Here is a 23,881-nt window from a genome sequence, read left to right on the forward strand (position 1 = left end):
CAGTGATAAAACTAGGGCCTATCTGGGGTTTTGTAAACGTTTATAACACCATTATAGTGCTAATCATGAACACTAATTAGCACGCTCCAAAACGTTCTCAGGACTTTTATAGTACCAAATTTTGTTACTTGGGCTGCTACGCCAATAAAAAAAGCGGACGCGGGGCAAGCATACAGGTGCGAGCGAGTGCGCGACGCGCAATGCCCGGCTGGCAATAGCACTCCCGCGTTACCGCTTCATGTGCACCGCTTTTTATTTCGCATTAGCATTAATTTTGAGCAAATTAGTACTGGTGGGAAAAAATCCGAAAAACCGGTTTTTTCTTTTCAAAATCCGAATTTTAAAACGGATTTTCAAACGCTCCGAAATCCGGATTTTTGAACTTCGAATAATCCGGATTGCAATCACTACTTCAGCATCGGTAGACCAGTTAAAAGGGGGTGAGTTTTTAGCTTGTGAAGTAAGTTTATTTAGAGGTGCAGCTATAGAACTGAAATTTGGAATAAAACGGCGATACCATGATGCCGTTCCAATAAACCGACGAACTTCCTTGCGATTAGTAGGAGTTGGATAGTTAATGATTGCCTCAATCTTTTCTGGGTTCGGTTGTAGTCCATTTCCATCTACTACATATCCTAAATAACTCAGTCTATTTCTGAAGAATTGACACTTTTGGTAACCAATGGTTAAGTTTGCCATTTTAAGTTTCTCTAGAACTCTAACTAATAGGGAGATATGTTCTTCAAAGGTCGATGAGACAATGATAATGTCGTCGATGTAGACAAAGACTTTATGCTCAAAATCAGGCCCATAGAACAACATATCAACCAGTCGTTGTTGCGTCGCTGGAGCATTGGTTAAGCCAAAGGGCATAGAAACAAACTGAAAGGTACCACGCGAAGGAATATAAAACGCCGTTTTACACCGGTCTTCTTCCTTAATAGGAATTTGCCAAAAACTCTTTGACAAGTCTAAACTAGAGAGATATTTAGCGTCACGCAGATTGTCGAGTATCTCAGAAATGTATGGAATACTGTAAGCATCCTTGATGGTAACTGCATTCAATTTACGGCTATCTAAGCAGAATCTCATTTCGCCATTTTTTTTAGGTGTCAACAGAACAGGGGACGACCAAGGGCTCTCGCAAGGTTCTACCACGTTTTCACGCAACATTTCATCAAGCTGAGTGTTTAGTATTCTTTGTTTTTCAGGAGACATTCTGTAGTATCTTTGTCGAACAGGAACAGCATTACCGGTATCTATATTGCGAGCAATTAGAGAAGTGCGGCCTAGACCACGTTCTTCATATGAAATGTTACGAAACTGCGCAGTGATATGATCAGCCGTAACTTTTTGCTCAGGCGAAAGATGATCATAGTCACATAAGTGTGTAGGTTGAGGGTCTAGTGATAGAGAGGCTAATTTATCAACATCCCTAGGTAAAATTACGGAATCTAGTTTTTTAGGAAACAATTCGAAAATTCTCCAGAAGTCCATGCCTAATATCAAGGAGTTTTCGACTTCTGGTACGACGTAGGCCTTCAAGATGTGGGTTTGATCTAAGAACGAGACAGGCAGATTGATCATACCAATATTGTTTAGTCTATGCCTGCCAGCTGCGAATAAATTTATCGTATCCGTACTGTTGAGCTTGAAACCCGCATCCAAGAAAACTTTATGATAGTTATTACCTAGAATTGTATAACCACTACCCGTATCTAACAAACCATGGATAGTTTTACCATTAATCTGAACTGAGACATACGGTCTGTTATGTATATTATCTGAATCGTGGATTGCAGTGACTGAATAGCAAGTGAAAAATTTAGATATGAAGTTGAGCCAAGATTTCCACTCTGAATCACTAAAGTTTTCACTAGATTTTTTAGAAAGATTATGTACACTACAATCCACTGAATTTAGTTTTTTGCATCTTTAGGATTACAGGATTTACAATCAGGATAGCGTACACCTTTATTACCACATTTAAAACAGATAGGGAAGTGTGGCTGTTTGCATTCTTTCAAAGAGTGTGTATCAGTGCGACACCTAGGACAGTACTTACGCGAGTTACTAGCAGTGTTGACATTTTTTGTACTGTTTGCTGTCGCTTGTACAGCATTAGTAGTAGTAGGCTTTTCCTCTGTAGTTTTAGATTTGTTGTAGTTGTAAGAGCTCGAGTAGTTAGGATATTTGTTTTGATTATAGTAGTTTTTCTGTTTTTCATTTGAATTTGTATTTTGGTAGTTTTTATTTGTGTAGTAGATATTATTTTTATGATATTTAGTGTAGGCAAATTCTGGGGCTAGAGTCTCAGAAGTCACCCTAGGCGGTTCATGAAACAAGGATAAGCGTGACTGAATGTCCTCATAGTTTGTGCAAAGGGTTTTTAATGTCTTTAGGTCCTTGATCTCAGGTGAAGCGGCTAGGGTGCTGGCATAACATGGCCGGATGTTATGTAAGATAATTTCGAGTTTTTCTTCCTCAGACAACGGTTTAACCAATCGCGAAAACATGCCATGCATAATAGACAAGTAAATAGAAATGTTTTCTTGTTCCCCTTGCGTACGATATTTTATTTCATTAGTCAGGCGATAGTCGTAATTCTTTAGACTAAAGTCTTTTTTTAATAGGACGACGACATCGTCCCAGCTTTGAAAACTTTCTTTATTGCAACGGAACCAATGTAATGCGTCATCAGTGAAAATCTCGTAGGCAAACCTCAATACACGATCCTTTGATATATTCCTAACCTCTACGAATTCTTCAACTCTTTGAATGAAAGAAAAAACGCAGGCTTTTCCAGAGTACTTTAGTTTTGCCAAGTCAGAAGTCAGGTTACGATCACAGTGGAGTACCGCCGTAGCTTCAGGTTCCAAAACTGAGACTGCATTTGCATTTGAGGTTGATGCCGGCCTCAACGTCGTAATTTCTTTGTATTGGTTGTTAAAGGTAGTGCAATAATTTTTGTGCTGGTCAACTAACGTGGCACTAACGTTTGAGATACGCCTTAATCTGTGATATATGTGGTGTAGTAGATTTTCGGTACGCAAGAACAGGGTCTTATCAAATTTAGATTTGAGGGATGCTAGCATCGTTTGGGATTTTGTTAGACTGTCTTTAACAGCATCAAGGTCAACCGCAGGCTCTAAATGTGATTCCAAAATGTCCTCAGGAGGTATGGCCAATTTTACTATCTGGCTTCGGAGGTCCTGCACCGAACCAGTTGAACCACCTCTAAGGATCACCTCATATTCAAGCTCAGCTTTTTGTAGTGACAAATATTTAATTGGGTACGACATGTTTAAATCTTAACGTAAAAAGTGTGTGTTTTGATTACAATTGATTAAAAAGCAGTTAGGTTTAGTTGCTAAGTAAGTGGAATGTGAGATACGATAGAATTTTAAAATTATTTTAAATCGGAATAAGTGAAGTGTAGTGTTTTTTTTTTTTTTTTTTTAAACAAGAATTTTGCTATAACTATATGAAGTGAGAAACTGACAACCACGTACCAAACAACTGCTCAAATCAGACTTAAAAACTAGATGAATTACAAGTGCTAATATTAGAAAGCCACCAACACCAATGAAAACCAAGAGGAGAAAAAGGCCAAGGACTTGCTTCAATAATGCACAGCTCAGAAATAACCAGTATGGGCGCCAATGTGACGTTTAGCGTCGCATGAAGTAGGTAGATTGCAAAATGAGACGAAAGAAAACTAACCAGAGTAAATTTTACGAAATATAATTTTAAAAAAATAAAAAAAACTAAAGGAAAGACAAGGTCGTGGATCTTTTCTGAGCTGGCAATTAACAGTGGTGAAACGAGTCCTTGATAGGGGTCACTTCCCTGCACTACGTCGCAGAACGTCGAACTTGGAGGTGGCCGTCTTCCAAAAAAAAGGGTTCCGGATCCAGCACGGGAACCTTCCGGAACGAAGCGGAGCATGCGAATTCAGGTTGGTAGGTTCCGACTCCAACCCCAGACTTGGTCCCTGGAATTCCGGTAAAAATGGCCATTTCAAGAAAAGTCCAATTTTGTACAAGTGACTGCGACATCCGGATTTTAGGCCAAATTAATGCGCTAATGAGAAAGTAGGCTGGTGTAGTGAACCCCAAAGAATTAAATGGTGATCAATGATGTGGCAGTCACAAGTAGAATCATCATTTTAAATTTAAAACAAAGAAGAAAGTGAAGTTAAATTTACTAAATGTACTTCTACAACTAAAAGCTTTATTAATGCATGTCAACTACAATTTGGCATGTAATTTTATACATTTAAATTAGAATTAAGCCTAACTTTGATTATAATCTACAAGATTTTTATAAAGTGGGTAGACTCATATTTCCAGAAGGTTCGAGAAGCTTGTTATTTCCAGCGTTATTTTTATAGGAAAATTACAGTTAATAAGCAGATAGTGATAGCCAAATGTACCCAGAAAGAACTAAATGAAAATGTGATGGCAAGAAGAAAATGATTCCTTAATTTACTACTATGAAAGTTACCTTTCTCTTAAAACTACAAAATATTCAAAACACTCACCCTATTTGGGGAAATACTGGAACTTAACACATTTAATATTAGAATAAATTTTACACCATATTAAAAATTTGTCACATCATGACTGTAAAATTGTATCTTTGAATTTAGTCGATTTGACCTCTCGCTGTCAAAGCCGTGGTAGCAATGTCTCGGACGCGTATGTGTCTCATTAGCTGGCCGGTTCACATCGCTTATCGCGAGCCGGGGGACGTAGTCCTTTGTATTCGCATCTAGTTTTACCTAATAGCAAATGCAGTCGTCAATTCTGTTTGTTCGTAGATTTATTTTGTATATATTAGTTTTCAAGGTTTTATGTGTATATTTTTTTAGATAATAAGTATGAAATGTGTATTATAGTAGTTTATAGTTATATTTAGGTTTAAGTTTATTTCTTATTTTGTAGAATTTTAATTGGAAATAACGGTAAACCGTTACAAATGTACATTGCTGTTTTTCTTAGCGCAATACTGCTCTTTGAGTGTCGCCCTACTTCACTTTGCTGTACATTGCTACTGACATACTTTTCTTGACAGACTATATTAGTAGGTCCAATCAAATCGGGTAAAGTAAGGACGCTAACTACGCCCCTGGCTCAGCGACCCGAAGTGGAACTCGGCCTCCGACTCTAGATTTCGTCATTCGTTCCTGTTCTGTGCGATCCGACGCCGCTTGGATATCACACAGGTCTTTCTGGACCTGGAAGAACGCTAAGCACAAATAATTTTGTACATTGACACTCCATTTTCTATCTCTATCACAACCACATAATTATAACTGCTGTCCTGGCTACAATGCCGGCGGTCAATGCCACTGCGAGCGATAGAGAAATGGCGTGGCAATTTGAGCGTTTCTTTTATTTTTTGCCATTTTTATATATTGTGACCTTTTTTGCCACTTTTGTGTTACTTCTACTCAGAATCACGAGCTCTTTCGATCCTAATGGGATAATAAAATGTCCCAGAGTTTTTTTCCTATTGTATTACCAGTTCCCCATACACTTTGTATGGCGGTAACAAAAAGGAAAGTTTTAAAAATGTATGGAAATTTTAGGACACTTTTTTTCTCCTATAAGGATGAAAAGAGCTCGCGATCCTGACTAGAAATAACACAAAAGTGGCAAAAAAGGTCACAATATATAAAATGGCAAAAAAATAAAAGAAACGCTCATTTACAACATTCATTTCTTTCAGTGGAGTGTCTGCTAAGCACATGTAATCTGCGAAGAGCGTCCACTCGCTAAGTGCAACTTAGCTCTAGTGTAAGAAATGTGTGCGACGCGTTTTATATTATACGTCATAATGAGCGTGGCGTAACGTGCGAGCAGGACATAGCTATACGTACATAGCTGTCTCGCTCAGCCGTGATAATAGCGTAAAGTTTCATATCGTAAAGTGCCTTTGGAGCGGTTCCAACGCCCTTCCACTGTAATTAAGGGAGTATACGTGTGGTTGTGCGTTCGGGTGTATTCCCATTTGTCTCCGCCGTGCATAGATGGGAATAGGCCCTTATCATAAATTATTCCCGTTTGTCCCCGCCTCGTGTATGGCGGCGGTTACGTGGGTCGGGGAAAATGGGAATACATCTGGTTCGGCATAAACTGAGTAAAAAAAATCGAGTGTCGGTAATCTGAGAGATGAATGTTTAGCTCACATCGAATTTTACTTTGGAGTTTGGAGCCAACCCTGTCTATGTTAAGAAAAAAAAGGTAATTTCATACTTGATATTTTTATGGAACCGCAAACACGTATGGTTTTTGGTGGGATGCAAATAGGGTATTTGACTACTAGTCAAATCAGTTTCTTTTTTCGAGCTGTCAAAACGATTTGCTACTATGGAATTAATGTGAAACACTAGCATATGACGACACAATCAAATTAGGTTCCTTCTCCTAATAGTTTTATACTGGTTTTAAAATAGAAATAGTGTTTAAAAATTACTGCTGTCTACGTTTCTCTATTAATGTTCTGGTGCTTTATTTCATGCATGGTATAAAATAATTTATTTTAAATACAGTCAAAATACCCATGGGACTATTATAAATTAGGTTTCACCTTATGCAAAATTTACTCGTTGCCAGGAATAGTATAATTTATTATTTAGGTTACCATACAATACCTTCTTGAACTTATTTGCGCCATAATATTTAACTATACACGTCTTAGTATTCTTTCGTCTATATAAATAAAGTGTTCCCATAAACCAGCCATTTCATCGATGTCTCCATTACTTCTCTAATGAGTTTCTGCCGAAGAACCAGCCAAATGACCCTTCGCGATGTTTCTAAAACGCGTTACTTGAACCTGGGTCATTAGACAGCTTTATTTCAACCAATAAAATAACCCGAGAAAGCTTCGACTTTTTTTTACGATAATGATTACCTCTTTCCACGCAGTGAGGTATCGCTGGCAAATTGTAAAATCTTGCTATTTTAATGTAATTTATGTAATCTTTATGACAAAATCACCTACATACTCGAAGTTTTTTTTTTCTTTTTTATTCTTTCTTTTTTCACTGTTATTCACTTCTGTAAGTATATACAATTTATACACCTGACCCAATTGTATCCCATGCAAAGTTGCGATAAAATCCATAGCTCAAATTAATTATTTATTTTAGGTTGTATGATAATATAGCAGCATCCATAGACTACGAAAACCACTAAGCGTTGCTTGTTAGTCTCCATAAGCTACGGTGGCCAAAATAGAGACAACAACTGTCTAAAAATTGAATTTAGCGCGGAGCAAGTACTAGGCCTCATGAGTTACGAGAAGGTGTCGTTGACCAGCCCTACGGGCGCGGGGCGCGGCAGCCGGGGCGCGTACCAGTATGAAGGTATCGCGGCTGTTCGCGTATCTTAGCTGTATACTTTTGGTTTGGTTTGTTTGTATGATTCTACTAGTTTAAAGTATTATTTTTGTTGACTAGTAGAAAAAGTATTGTATACAATAGTGATATAATCAAGCTTTTCAATCTCATACCTTACTTAGGCAACTCAGCAAGCTTCGTTGCCTAAACACGGTACTCGACTGAAAAACTCTCTATTATATCACGATTGTATAAAATACTATAGTAATATAGTAGTATTAGTAGTAAAATATATACTTATCATAGTATGATAAGTATTTATTTTACTACTCCTTCAGATTTGACACTAAAGTACAATATACCTAATTAAATAGTACAAAAAATAATAATTTAGCAGTGGCGCAGTCAGTAGGATCTGAGTCCTAAAATAGAACTACAATACCAACTTGTTCAAAGTGCTAAATAAGCTCATTCCATTCTATTACTTCTTAAGATCACTCATAAAATAAACTGCAATCATAACATCCTAATAGCCAATCGTAACGAGGTATCATTTGAACCACTTTGCTAAATCACCTACTGCCCGATTCGAACTTTAAGATACGTCAATTAACAGATCTAGAAACGATATGGATTAGATGTGTCAGTGTCAAAAGTGACGTTTTTGTTTGAAGAAACGTTTGACACTGACATATCTAATCCATATCGTTTCTAGATCTATCAATTGACGTATCTTAAAGTTCGAATCGGGCCGCTAATTGCAGCGCGAGACTGAAAGTACTTAACCCTTTGAACGGCACGCCTATCGTGCGCGGCGCGTCATTATGAACCTTGTCATTATGCACGAAGGTTGATATTTGGCTGTCGCACGCGTTAGTTGACGTATTTAGCAGTGAAACGGTTAAATCTGTGAGCGAAACGGGACGCGCTGTACCGTCATCGTCAAAGATATGTTTAAGTACAGTTTTGAACCTCACTTTTTTGTAATAAGTAAAGATTGTAAACTTTTGTATAAATTTCAGCAGATAATTACGGTTCCTGCGACACATATATAAAGACGGACAATCCACTACGACTACGACTTTCCATCCCCGGTAAAGAGGCAGAGGTTAACCGAAAACAAGATGGAAGGACGTAGTGCTGAAAGATATGATTGTGTGCAAAGTATCCGAAAACGATGTCAAGGATAGGGCGAAGTGGAAGCGAAAAACACGGAAAGCTGACCCCATCACCATGTGGGATATATAGCTCGGAAGACAGAGAGAGACAGACGGACCACGGAGGCTTATTAACAAGGTTTCATTTGTCACCCTTTGACCACGGAACCCCGAAAAATTATGGTTCACCCAAGATAGCATCGGGACAACGTATTAAAATAAAACATTTCAGCTCCTTTTCCTTAACAAAAACTGTCATGGCCGTCTTAGATTGCTTGCGAGGCCGTTTCGAAACCAATAAAACCTAACAGCATATGTACAACATATGAAATACGTGACAATGCGAACGTTTTACGACTAATAAATAGCGGAGACACAGTCGTGCCTTGTTTTAGAACGTGCGCGGCCAAAGTGCCGGCAATTGGAACACTTTTATGAAGATCCTTAGGGAGTTGTCAATTTTGCGACAAACTTGACTGAGTGACCTACAAACCTTGATATCCCTCTGGTGTTGCAGGTATCCAGGTGTCCATGGTCTGAGGTTTTTCTTCCATTTTGATCTAGACACGCGGTAGCGTGTCCAGCCAAGTTCAAAGAAAAATGAACTGGCGACGCAGCAACCGTGTGTAATATTACACGAACCATTTCGAGCTACTTTTGACCCCTTCACAACTATAAACTAATTTAACCTAGTACACACATTAAATTTGGCACGTTTATTCAATCCCCTTAGTTTGTCTAGAATACAAAATTTCAAAAAGGTACCTCAAACAGTTATTTGATAAATTAACGTTTCAAAACTGGCATTTTTGTGACTGACTTATAGATCAAAAACCAAACCCACTTTCAGATGACTCGCTGCTAAGTTCCTAGCTCCAATTTCGTACCCGTACCAAAACAACAACATTTTAAACAACATTTTAAATTAGAATCGATCCCCAAGTATTTGTATTCAAGTTTCCTAGCACTAAACGCTCGGTATAGAAAATACGAGGTGTAAATCCATCCGATATTTCCTATACAAGGGGAAAGTTTCCAGCTGCACTACTGTTGTGAGTTCGGAACTTTCTGGCGAGCGTGTAACACCGCCTTACCTATTTACAGATACATACCAGTAAAGTACATTTTATACTGAGGCAACCGGATGGTAAACGTCCGTCCGGGCGTCCCAGATATAGTATGAATTACCTGAGAATTTTTCGGCTCGGGCTAGAGCTCTCTTCTAAATTTGAAATTCAATTTAATTTACAATAAGTAATACCTAATAAGTTAGCACATTAATAACGACTCACGTTAGACCGGGCCGTGTACGGGCCGGAGTTTCCGGCGCTTACTTTTCTATGACATGACAGGTGACCACGTGATGCTTTCCATAGAAAACGATGTGCTGGAAGCTCCGGCCCGGATACGGCCCGGTCTAACTTGAGTCATCCTTTATAGTACGATATTAAAAATGACACTATTGGCTTGTGCCAATACGTTAGGTACGTGTAATAATAATAAGCGCTAAACACGGTGAATATCCGAGCTGGTAAATCCCCCTACATTCCAATATAACCGCCAAGTTTCCAGCTCCACTTCCGTTGTGAGTTCACAACTTTCTTTAACGCGTTTGCACACTGTTTGTAGATCCATATCTGTTCTCTTCCGATTGTGTCTGTCTCCACTATTAACTGACAGATCGTAAACCTTATTACAAGAGGCATAAGGTCTACCGAAGAACAGTTAAGTGTTGGTATTTGTAGATATAAATCGACCCTCAGTCGTATAAATGTTAAATTCAGATTACGACCGCAGCGGCTTCAAAACCTAAAGCCGCGTAAAGCTACCTGACGCGAATGCGCGAATACGTTTTGGTATTTGTGGCAGCAATGTCGCGGCGCATTATTGCAGCAGCAATGCTGGTATAGTCTTAATTTAAGGCTGGTTTTAGTGTCACGCGGACCGTCCGTGCGGATCGCTCCGCACCGGACCAATATGTATTAAGTTCAGGGAGCGCTATAGAGTAAAGCTGAAGGGTCCGCGCGGACAGCTTTCTAATAGGCTGGTTTTAGTGTCACGCGGACCGTCCGTGCGGATGGCTCCGCACCGCCAAATTGTATGAGATAGCTGTCCGCGTGGACGGGCGTCCGCGCGGATCCGTCAGCTTTAAGGCCGAGCCACACCGGCTGCGTGTGCAGCACGTGTGCGTCGACGTAAGCGTAGACGTGCGCAGCACCCCTGTCACACCGGGTGACGCGCACGTCACGCAGCGCACGCCACGCAGTGTGCTGTACACGTCACGCAAGCGCACGCTGCAGCTCGGTCATGCGTGCAGTAAAATAAAATACACTCCTGCGACAGTACATCATGTTATTATACTGTTACTTATACTAAAATAAATGGTATTCTATTCTATTATACTCCGGTTGCAAATGGAAGCAGCTCACAGAATGCCGACATTGCAATTAGAGGAAAAAAATGTCTCTTATTTGAATCGAGATAATTCAGAGTACATAATATTATTATTAAGTTCACAATACAACAACCTTGTTTTCCAATAGTATTATTAGTACCTAACATCGATTTGTTCCCACAGGCCAAATTTTTATAAGACGTATTTTTTTGGAATCTTTGTGCTATATGTTGTAAATATACATTCGTATTGACGAATATATTAATTAGTTTTTCTTTTATCACTGAATCCATATTAAAAACCAGCACGCGCACCGGCCGAGTTGTAAATAAATACAAGCGAGCTGCGCGTGTACACGCACAGCACCTATGCAGCACCGAGCTGTGCGTGTCCGAACCTGCTCGGTTCGCCCTCTCATAGGGAACGCAGTTAAACACAACGTCATCACTGCACGCAACGAAGCGACGTTGCCGCTCCGGTGCGTGGACGCGTGCACGCAGCACGCAGCCGGTTTGTCTCGTCGGAGCTGCGTTGCGTGCAAGTCACGCGTACGCGCACGTCACGCACACGTCACGCAAGCGGTGTGTCCTCTCGTATGAGTTTTCGTATTATACAACGCATCGGGACGCGTACGTGCACGTGCACGTCTACGCATACGCATCCGGTGTGGCTTGGCCTTTACTCTATAACGCTCCCTGAACTTAATACATATTGGTCCGGTACGGAGCGATCCGCACGGACGGTCCGCGTGACACTAAAACCAGTCTAAACGGTGCCTAAGGATAACATTCCATTTCTGACCGCAGCTGCACTACTTATACTGAACGCGTCGCTGTTACTGTCAATTTCCATAGTAAAATTGACAGCAGTGCAGCTGCGGTTGGAAATGGACTGTCACCTAGCAATAGGTAAACGCGGTGAATATCCGAGCTGATAAATCCCCTACATTCCAACATAACCGCCAGTTCCTAGCTCCACTTAAGTATGGCTATCACCAGTTTGGCACTGACATAAACGCTATCGAGAATGAAACTTACTGTCTATGCATCTCGGTCGTACTCGCATATTAGTGCGAGCGAGGTGTATGCAAAGTAAATTACGTAGACCTTAGCGTATGTGTCAGTTTTGACACTGTCAGTGACTCATGGTACGGGTACAAAGTTAGTATATTTTGCTTGGGGTATATAAAATTTAAATTTAGAGTTAGAGTCAGACCAAGAATAGTCTGCAGCGGATTTGATAGCCCACACAGTGCAAGTGTTATTTTAAACGTCAAACTTCTATGAAATTATGACGTATAAATGACACTTACACTGCGTGGGCTATCAAATGCGCTGCAGACTTTTTTTGGCCCGACTCTATCTGTCAATCGATGTGCTTTTATTCCTATATCTGTCACCCATGTCAAAAGAATCTGAATATCACTTTCACATACTAGATAGGACCTGTAACATATCGAATAACTGCAACATTTCAGCGCATCGGAAAAGTATTAGGTTCCGTACAAACTAGGACGGAGACTGGTAACTAATACACATACGGACTAAGAGCCAGTAACAGATTTTCATTGAAAAATTCAATCTTACGGGGCATTCCAATTCCCGGGTTCGAATCCTGGTAATGTCATTAATTTGTGTGTTCATCACAAATATTTGTTCCAGTGTTATGGATGTTTTCTATGTATATAAGATTTATATAAATTAAATATATCGTCGTCTAGTACAAGACAAGCCTTATTGAGCTTACTGTGGGACTAGGTCGATCTGTGTAAAATTGTCCAATAATATTTATTTATTTATTATTTATTCCACAAAAAGATATTCTCTTTCGACAGCTGCCTTAATAACCTGCAGAAATCTGTATTAGGAACACAGTGTGTAAATACAATACGGGCGATAATTTAAACCAGATACCTATAGAATTTATTCGTGTAATCATTAAGTAGTTTTTTTTAGGTTACAGTTGATTATGACCCTGTAGGTAATTGTTTAGCAGCAATGTAGGTACTTCAAACATTACGAGACATAACATGACATGACGTTACCAGAGAGGCTACCGCCAAAACCGAAATTCGCAAATTGCGGGGATCTTTCTCTTTTACTCCAATGAAGGCGTAATTAGAGTGACAGAGAAAAATGCCCGCAATTTGCAAACTTCGATTTTCGCGGTTATAGCCCTGATACGAGCTTTTTTATAGTAACTGCCAACAAGCGTTGACAGTTACTTTAAAAAGCTCGTATCGCGTAACTTGTGTTGTTTTACATTGCGGGCCGAATTATTTTGTATGGTTAATAATTTTATTCTATTTCTAAGCAAAATTTATCTCATTATACTTCTTAGGACCTATGTTAACCACCGTTGCTTCTTAGCTTTATCAGAAGTGTTAAAAAATAGCGTTACGTACCCGACACTTCTCTGAAATAGGAATCTTGAGCCTTGTGAGACTTTCAAGGCTCGTGCTCGTGGTTAAACAAACTTTGCTACTAAGTGAAACACAAAATTAGCCTCATGCATGAAGTTTATATTTGGACGAAATATTTTTAATTCGGATGTTGGTTGCCGTCATATCATGTTACAAATGCATTTCTGTTATTAAATTATCATTTGTTTGCTTGTTGACCAAAAAATTATAATCCATTTTAATTGCTTAAAATAATAAATAAAAAGTACAAAAATTTGTCCGTGAATAGCTTTTTTTTTCACAATCCATAACTCCCGCGGGAATAATATGGGCCTTTGTCCTTCAGTACACCTGCATGAAATAAGGTCTTTTTCGAGCAAGTGTGATGAAAAATACGTACCGACATTCTGAAGCTGTTATCGACAATACGATTTCTACGACAAAGTGTCTGACGGAAACGTACCTAGCTCGTGGACTATTGGATATGATGCGAAAGATTCAATTAGGTACACTCGCGCGGATGCTGGTGGAGTCAATGCTTATTGGATGGCAACGGACCAAACGCGTTTTGAGGTTATATGGGCCGTGTACGGGATGAACTTATCGGGGCCGAATTTTATTTTGTTGCCGTATTTTTTCTTCTCAGATTTCGATAAAATTTTGTAAATAGATCTTAGAGGTCTCTATTCTGTACCTACGTGATAAGCGCAATTTCACCAATTCTCCTAAAAAATCTTTCACCGAGTTACGAAAACATGTGATATCTATTTTCGTAAATATTGCATGTAGCTACTAAAAGTGGCTATCATCAAATGTATGATTACTAAGTGATAAATACATACATATATACAGAAAAAACCTCCGTGACTCAGGAACTAACATGTGTGTTCATCACACAAATGAATGCCCTTACCTGGATTCGAAACCGAGACCATCAGATTCACAGGCAGGTTCACCAGCTACCCACTAAGCCAGACCGGTCGTCTGCAAGTCCGTTACGTAAGCACATATAAAATTCCCGCCATTCTATATTTTTGAAAGCTCTACACAAACTCGAAGTACAGTAAGCAGCAGAAGTTGCTAAGCGGGCGAGGTGTTCAAAATTACCTTGACACGCTCTTATTCTCTTAACAATAAAGTCGCGTCAAGATCATTTTGAACACCTCGCCCGCTTAGCAACTTCTGCCGCTGACTGTACTTACATATAATTTATTGACCGCTCGCTGTTCAAAGCTTACTGCCCGATTCAAACTTTAAGATACGTCAATTAATAGATTTAGAAACGATATGGATTAGATGTGTCAGTGTCAAAAGTGACGTTTTTGTTTGAAGAAACGTCACATTTGACACTGACATATCTAATCCATATCTTTTCTAGATCTATTAATTGACGTATCTTAAAGTTCGAATCGGGCCGTTAGTGTACATTATTATTTTTATATCTCCCAAACGGGAAATAGTCTCGCGGCAATATAAATCAAACAACTTCCTTGGAAGAGGAAACATTTCTTTCTCATTGTTATTTATAGGTGAGGAATACGGAGAGCTTACTAATAATGGGGTTGGCCCGTGGCCGGTCGAAGTAGGTATTGTAAATATGGCACCAGCATGGATTTTACCTGTCAATACATACATAGCAATGCTTAAAAACCGGTCAAGTGCGAGTCGGACTCGCGCACGAAGGGTTTCCTACCATTACGCAAAAAACACATACATTTGAAGGCCAACCGCCTCTTATTTCTATCATGTCTATGTTTGTATCTTTAGGCATTTAAATAAAAGTAAACAAAATCTACCCTCAAATGGCTCCTTAAGCCAGTTGACGATAGATGAAAACATTACATGATCAAATAATGTAGGTTAATATCAGGTCGTTCAATGACTGAACCAGGCGGTTTTGTATTTGGTTGGTTAACCAATAAATGTTATAATATAACTACCTGAAAAGGTACAAATTGTTTGTTTACTTTCATTTAAATACCTAATTCGCATCTGGTAAGCATCTAAATTCTCTGCATCTAGTGATAGGCTACGAGACTCATTGAGAGCAGTGTAGCAGCCAAGGTTGATTACTCTTTAGCACCACCATTATTTTCCAAGAGTGCCCATCTACTCGATATACTGGAGGCCCCCCGGAAGACCTGATAAAACTGAACGACGAAGCTATCAAGTGGATTAATTCTCTGGAGTTAGATTTATGATTTCTCTGTATCTGTAAATATAATATAATGCCATACGATTAAATAAAAATTTAAATACCTAAAGATACAGAATATAGCTTCTTAACATTAGGTACCTACATTTTGCTCGCAGAGAGCCTATTAATAACAAAGTTACAAACTATCTTCCATAACACCATATATTACGTATGTGTATCTCCTCTAATCGTACTTGTATTATACTTTCTCTGTTACTTTTGCGGTTGTAGAAAGTTTTCAATACACAATTGTATTTTCCTGGATTTTGTCGTCATAGTTTTCTGTCCTCAGTGTTTAACACTTGGCCAAGGCGCAAACATATAAATAAATAATATTGATAGAATGATACTTTACGTTTAAGGTCAACAAGTTAGTAAGATTTTCATACAAAACGAAATGCGAATTATAAACCAAAAATTTCGAAAAAGTTCTCATGTTTATCCGCGCAAATGAACTTTAGTAAGATTGACTAAGACATGGTTGAAAAAAAATCCTACATAAGTAATTCAAAAAGCTGCAATATCTTTGAGAGGTATAAAAATTTAACTGCAAGACACTAAAACAATTTTTGAAGTGAAAACTTCTTTAGTGGCGCTGTGCACTTTTTGTGATGGAGAAAAAATGTTAAACTCGCGACAGCGTAAGACGTAAGACGCTTCGTAAGACGGACACGTGACCTGATCGAAAAACTGTTACAATGTCATTGAGTTTACACTTCTGCCGGCACTCCCGGAGTGCAACCCGTTGTTTTTTTTCTAAATCTCTATTTTGACTAAGGTACCATAGTAAAGGTACGTATGAAATAAAGGTAACAAAATAAATTAGCGATAAACCCGCTAAAATTATGTTTTCACCACACCAACTGGTAAAGGCTCTCTTGATTGTTCAAAAACGGATGGGAAAGTTGCATTTTATCCACAGGTGGGGCAAAGTAATCTGATGCAAATGTTAAATTTTCAAAAAATAATTACGGGGTCACAATTAAGTGTAACTTTAAAAAAAACTACTTAATTATTGATTACATGGATAAATTCTATATCTTGTTTAATTTATTGCCCATTTTGGATTTACACACTGTAAGCGCTGGTGGCCTAGCGGTAAGAGCGTGCGACTTTCAATCCGGAGGTCGCGGGTTCAAACCCCGGCTCGTATCAATGAGTTTTTCGGAACTTATGTACGAAATGTCATTTAATATTTACCAGCTGCTTTTCGGTAAATGAAAACATCGTGACGAAACCGGACTAATCCCAATTAGGCCTAGTTTCCCCTCTGGGTTGGAAGGTCAGATGACAGTCGCTTTCGTAAAAACTAGTGCTTACGTCAATTCTTGGGATTAGTTGTCAAGCGGACCCCCAGGCTCCCATGAGCCGTGGCAAAAATGCCGGGTTAACGCGAGGAAGAAGAAGATTGGATTTACACACTGTATAAATAATGCACCCTAACAATATACTGCAACAGGTCTGTATCTTGTCCCGGTGAGTTCCCGGAATCTTCGCTAGTTTAGTTAGTTTAGAATAACAAGGATATTATTAGTTCAAAGCCGAATAGACTAAGAGCCAGCTTCGGAAAATGGTAATTAGTGTGCCATACGGGTTTGAGCGAAGTTTCGGTTTCGGTATCAGCAGGTTCATGTTTCGGCCGATGGTTGGGTTTCGGACAAAAAACTGCCGAAACTGTATTTTCAAACTGTCCGTCCGAAGTTTCGGTATCGGTTTGGCATACCTACTAATCATGTTTTGGCCGAAGGTTCAGTTTTAGATGAAACCAAACCAAAACTACTTACTTACTTACTTGGCGCGATGACCCAAAATGAGTCTTGGCCTCCAACACAAGAGCACGGCATTTGACTCCGTCCTGCGCGGATTTACGCCAGTTTTCGCTGACGCCGAGGTCCCGGAGATCTGCCTCCACTCGATCCGCCCACCGATACTTAGGACGACCTACAGGACCCAAAGCAAAACTGATCCTTCATTTTCGGCAAAAAACTTGTTTTCGGTCGGATACTAAGTAATACAGGTAAGTACCATTTTCCGGGGCTAGCTCTCCGTCTAGTACGCAAAAAAAGATGAAACGTTACGGACATCAATGGACTTATTTCGGTTACCATTACCATTGATATTTCTTTAATTTTTCTTGTTTACGGATGCTTATTGAGGACGGGATGAAAGTGAAGATAGATCACACTGATAGTTGTTTAGTCCGCTAGCTGGCGCGGGTGCAAAGGTTTTTGTTATTTCAGCTTTCGCTTTAAAATGAGAGCGTCGATTGTATAGGAACGGCTTTTTGGCGGCGGGTTCATGCGACTCTTAAAAGACAGACCAGTCTTAGACATTTCTGAAACTGATTTCTACTGTGGATGACTCTTCTCTTCAAAAGGCCGAACCCTACTATACGTAATAAAATTGACAGTGGAAATCGACTGCTGTCAAATTGATTCTACGGTGAGTACACTTTTTTTCTTCTATTAGGATAGAAAGAGCTCGTGATTTCAGAATCATGTGATTTCTACTCAGGTAGAAATAACATAAAATTTCACAAATTTTAAAAAAAAGTGTAGGGGACAACTTAAAATAAAATGGCCCATTTAAACATATAAAATACAGCGTGTGATGTTCACACCATAAACAATACTTATAAGGCACGCGCTGTCGGCCACGGAAATGAGCGATCGACTAGATGCCACATTAAACAGTGACGAGCGTTTTTATTATAAGCGGTTATTGTAATCGGCGATGAGCAGTTTTACATTGTCGACGCTGATTTGCTTTTACGCCAAATTAGAAACTTAACTACCCTTACTTAATATCATCATCATCATCATTTCAGCCTATATACGTCCCACTGCTGGGCACAGGCCTCCTCTCATGCGCGAGAGGGCTTGGGCTATAGTCCCCACGCTAGCCCAATGCGGATTGGGGACTTCACATACACCTTTGAATTTCTTCGCAGATGTATGCAGGTTTCCTCACGATGTTTTCCTTCACCGAAAAGCTAGTGGTAAACATCAAATGATATTTCGTACATAAGTTCCGAAAAACTCATTGGTACGAGCCAGGATTTGAACCCGCGACCTCCGGATTGAAAGTCGGACGTCATATCCACTCGGCCACCACCGCACCCTTAATATCATAGACGGTTATTATACTTACGAGAGCCAGCGATTTGGCAAACTAATTTGTCAGTAGAAAAAGGAGGCCAATTCAAAACATGTAGGCGCATAGGTTTGATCGTTAATGGTTATTTTGATATTCATTATTCACGTTTTACAGCAATACGGTATGTATGTTTATCGTTTACATATTGATTAGTGTTTAGGATGAGTTTATACAATTGTTACTAGTAGTACGAGTACTATTTTGGACGATCGATATACAAAATTTCATTGATATGTCAAGCATTGTTTTCAATTGTTTAGTGGATTTAAATACATATAATGTCCATGTTACAACAACGCTATTGACTATTTTTTACGAAAAAAAAATTAACTATGCTGTTCAGTCAGCCATACCACGAAGTTAACGGAGTTTAGAAAAAACACCTTGTATGTATGGTACTTACTAGTTTTCGTTTCAAAAAAAATTTCTATAAAGAAAATAGGGCGAATGGAACATTTTTCTATGTAACACTCCTACTCGCACTAATTTCTTGGAATTATAATATCAATTAGTACAAGGTTTTAGATTATTTAATTATTTTATTAAATTAAATTATTTTCAGAAAATAATTTAATTTGTAATTATTTCAAGTAGAAACACTACTATATAAATTATAAACTGAAATAAATGTCATATACTAAGAAAAAGTTACCAAGGCGGGAATCGAATCACTGGAAACGAGCCTGATAGGCCTTGGTCACTATTTCTTAGTAGGTATATGACATTTATTTCAGTTTATAAGTTTATAATAAAAATCCCGTTTATGAATTCCACGTTTACAAGCAACTTATTATGGGGGGGGGGAGGGGGCACTACCCTGGTGGGGGGCACCGCCCCCCATTCAGCCATTAGTGTTAACGATGTGTTGTCAATGACTCGCGCTTTCCGAAACAAGCATTGTAAGCTTTCGGTGTGTGAAAGTCGTTAGTGTATTACCAATATTTACTGTCGTAGTTTGGGGTTGTCCTAGTGTTTTCATTCGGTAGCGTGACCATAGAGAAAAAAATATATAGATTGCTTACTCCATATATCAGTTTTGGTACCAAAAATACTAATATTTTCATAGTCGACATCTAGCATCGAGTAGCGGAATTATCAGCACTGCTAAGTAGCAGTAGTAGTACTGTCAAGTGACAACAGATGTAGCACCGACCGGAAAGTCTAATGCTCAACAACATAAGACTTTGTGACAAGTGAGCACTCTATGTATTTTTTTCTCTATGGTATGAGGTACCTTTAAGGTCGTATCAAAACCGTCTCAAAACCATATCAAGTTGTGATATCTGAATCGTGTTGTCACATTTATACTGGGTTTTGGGTACAAATTATGGCAATAATCCTGTAATTTAACAACCAAAGATCAAACCCAGCGGGCTTAGCAAGGTTATATCATATTGCGCGTGGAATCTACTGTCGTCTTTTAACGATAGTCGTATTTTTATCGTTTTGCTGAACATGGTTACGGGCTACGATAAGAATACCACGTCGATATCGTATAAAGTTATCCACTATCATTCGTAAGTGACCACGATTGTCTATGCGTAGAGTTTATGAAAAATCCATTTAATGCCTGGCTTTATTAAAATGTCGGACGTGTGTCGGACGATGTTTGAAAACGAATAGTTAGTTTTATTACTACACTTCCAAATTAAAAAATGTTTAAATGAGTGACAGCTTTATACAAATTGACTTACATTATAACATGCACGGATAATCGTGTTTTCTCAACTGACAATTCACTTGACATTGACAAGCATCGCGTACGCGCATGATTCAGTGAATTTAGTGAAAATACAAACCAAGTCGAAGAAAAATACTGATTTGCTGTGTAAACTAAAGGAAATGCCACCCAAAATGTAAGTTTCTCTAATTTATTTATAGAAAAAGTTATAGTTCGTTTGATCATTAACTGGTTTTGTCATGAATATGTTTAATTTCAGTCGATGCTTCGGCGCACAAGAAAATGCTAGCCAAATATATAACTCAGCATCCCCTGTTCGCCTACACCTACAGGGAGATTCATGAGCCTCTCGGAACCCAGAGATACAAAATGCAATGCTGCACAGTGCACACAAGTTCTAAGATCTAGAAGAAAGGATTGAAGATGTAAGTACACCTTTCTTAAACTAAAATCATGAAAAGTTTCTGGTGCCTTTTAATATTATTGACACTTAATATCTATTTCTTCTCATTCTATCTATTATGTTCTACTAAGTGACAAAAGTTTGTTAAAAACCTGTTCTATCACTACTATAATTGCAGGAAGTTGATTTGGCAAAAATGATGTGTAAAAGTTACACTACAACACTACCTATGCATACATTTATTCACACTGCATAAAAAGTGCATACTTAAGGGTTCTAACAAATATTAAAATCTTTGAAACCCGTAGACCTCACTTTAAAAACTTATATATTTTTTACTCTGTTTGTATATTCTAGAAGCTGGTTTTGTAGCAAGAATAAAAGTTTATTGAAAAAGAAAAAGACACACTTTATGCCATAAATCTAAGACATAAAGATAAAATATTATTAATAAGTATTTAGTTTTTATGCCCGTTCCGGATGTCCCGCTCACTTAAACTTTAAGTCCTTCCTCTTCATAACCGTTTTATGTATGATTGTTTTGCCGTTCAGGCAACCTATCTATGGAATGCACTCCCTCTACCTGTAAGACAAGCCCCAAGAAAATTTGTTTTTTGAGTAGTCATGCTCGGTAGTTATCTGCTAAATGTCTCGTCTAGTGTCTATCATCCCATTTACATATTAGTACATTTATTTTTATAACATATATGTATGTTTATGTTAGTATGTATATCTAAGATATACCTACTGCATTTGCTTTTTGATTGGTTTTTGCACCAACCTTTAGTGTTTATATGTGACGTCCCACGGGTAAAGGTACCTTATGGCGGCTGGCGCTTACGTCGCATAGCGCCGCAATAATATTGGAGCGGCGTTAATAGTTAATAGCGTAAGCCGTGGTGGTGTACCTTTTGCCGTGGAACGTCACATATTTGTTTCTATGGTTGACTAGTAGGTGATAGATAATGCCTTTTGGCATTAAGTTCGCCATTTTTACGTAATTCTATATTTTTGTGCAATGAAGTTTATAAATTAAATAAATAAAGTAGCCATACCCACAAGTAACTTACAAATTCCCTGCAAGAGTTATTCAATACAAATAAATTGTATTAGTACCTATTCTACTAAGATTATAAAATAATATAATACCTACTCGTACAATATTCTTACTTATAACATGTAGGTAATATAGGAATACTAGGAACAGTTATGTTAGCACTAAAGCTGGCCATATACATTTGACAGCTAAGTTTGACCCACTTCCCGATTTCCGATTGAGCTGAAATTTTGCATACATAACAATATGTAAATCGGATGACAATTGCAATATTATGATGACATGGAGCTGATCTGATGATGGAGACATGAGGTGGCCATGGGAACACTGTGATAAAACAACGCAAACTAATTGTGCTTGGTGTTGTTAGAATGGACTCATGGAGTATTAGTTGCCTGTTGAAAGAAAAGTACAGTCAGCGATAAAAGCTTGTACCAAAAATTTTATTTTTGCCAAAAACTTATTTATATTGTTAGGGCTTGGGAGTAGAAGCTGGTTTCTTTACTGCTGGCAGCTGGAATATTTTTTTTGTGTTTGGTAAAGTGGTTTATTGTACCTATACCTGACTATGGGAATGATTTTAGCAGCCTATGTATGTGTGTGGGTATGTTTGTGTCGTATATTACCCTAGCATAGAATATCTGAGATACATTTTGATAAATAAGGTGTTCGTTGGTTTGTTTTTATGACGCAAGTGGTACAGAACTACACTTGATACATAATACAACTTTAATAACGGATAAATAATTACTAGAACAAAATTCAATTTATTTTCAATCGATAATTTGGACAACTGTAACAAAAAAATCCCCCTGGCTTAAAAACGAGAGCTTTCTAAAAGTGACATTAATTTCACATAATTTGCCAATGAACCGCTGTAAGTACTAGCCTGCGCCTGACCTCATCTAATATAAATATTTGTTTCTGTTTCAGTCATAACATATTGGAGGCTTGAAAGTGCACATACCCATAGATTGGACGTTAAGCTCAACGAGACCATGCGATGCATCTCAGGCACTATCCGATCTACAACCGCCACTGGCTGCCGGCATTGAGTCACATTGCCCCTTGTAACTAGACGCACTAGCTGATCTAGTTAACATAAATAATGATTGACACAGCTGATCAATCGATAATATTTTCATAAACTTTAAAACCTCAATTATTATGTACAAATGTTAATTAAAATAAATACATGTAAGTAACTATAATGTATGCATTCAGTAAATTAATTTTAAATAAAAACAAAACATTCTCACGAGAAATCCGAAACAACAAACAAAAAACTTAACAGAGTCAAGTTTCGTAGTGGGCCATTAATCAGAAAAAGTGATTCGCTGAAACCAAAGAGAATGGAATGTGTATAGAGAATGACTGTCGGTGAATTTTGTAGTCGCGAAGGTTATGCTGCCATCTGTTGACGCAGTATTGAAACTAAAGATGAAAATGTATAAAAATATCCATAAAACTTATATATTTACATATAGACATAAATGATTTTTATTAATTTTGGATCGTCATGTGCTTTGATCCGTGTTTTTTTACATTGATGTGAGTTAGAATTGTTTAATATCAAGGGAGTGGCGCCATCTGTTAGAGAGTAACTTTGTCTTGATTTCCGAAGCAAGGGGTTTCTTTTGACTTTGCTTGTCTTATGGGAATCACATCTCTTTGCCAAAACTACTCAAGATTGGTACTCGAGTTTAAAGGAAATAAATAACAAAGATCTTATATTGAAGTGCGCCTAACGCGTCAAATGCGTCAAACGCGTTTCGTTAATGTCTTTTATGGTTATAAATACCCCCACGCCAAGCTGGGAACTGGTTATTCTATTTTTGTCCGTCGGATTGTCACGATCTCTGGCTCGCCCGTAGACGTTAAAACAAAGGTGTTATTTTGACGATTGGATGTTTGACTTTACGTAGCTACTATGCTGCTTTTTGTCAGACTGTTCAATTGTTAGTTCAGTGTAAATACTTACGTGTGTTTTGGTGTTTTTTGTGTTTTAGAGCCAGATTAGTGTCTGATTGCACGGTCAATCAACCGGAAACGCCTAACTTAGCGGTGATAAACAGGCTTTTCCGGG

At 38.4% G+C, this 23,881-nt stretch overlaps 1 protein-coding gene and 1 long non-coding RNA gene across 2 annotated transcripts in view; both read right to left on the reverse strand.

Moving 5' to 3' along the window:
• Positions 1–23,881, reverse strand: part of LOC134806464 (uncharacterized) — a 558,863-nt gene that overhangs the window by 449,020 nt on the left and 85,962 nt on the right. The gene's annotated exons all lie outside the window — the stretch shown is intronic.
• LOC134806642 (uncharacterized) lies at positions 1,275–4,603 on the reverse strand. The gene has a single exon (XM_063779969.1). The coding sequence runs from the start codon at positions 3,300–3,302 to the stop codon at positions 1,920–1,922; it is 1,383 nt and encodes a 460-aa protein (XP_063636039.1). The 5' UTR covers positions 3,303–4,603; the 3' UTR covers positions 1,275–1,919.

Source organism: Cydia splendana, chromosome 3, assembly GCF_910591565.1.
Source record: "Cydia splendana chromosome 3, ilCydSple1.2, whole genome shotgun sequence".
Classification (NCBI taxonomy): domain Eukaryota; kingdom Metazoa; phylum Arthropoda; class Insecta; order Lepidoptera; family Tortricidae; genus Cydia; species Cydia splendana.

Bases quoted from the DNA above. Each gene is read 5' to 3' on its own strand.
- LOC134806642 (XM_063779969.1), bottom strand. From the start codon at position 3,302: ATGTCGTACCCAATTAAATATTTGTCACTACAAAAAGCTGAGCTTGAA.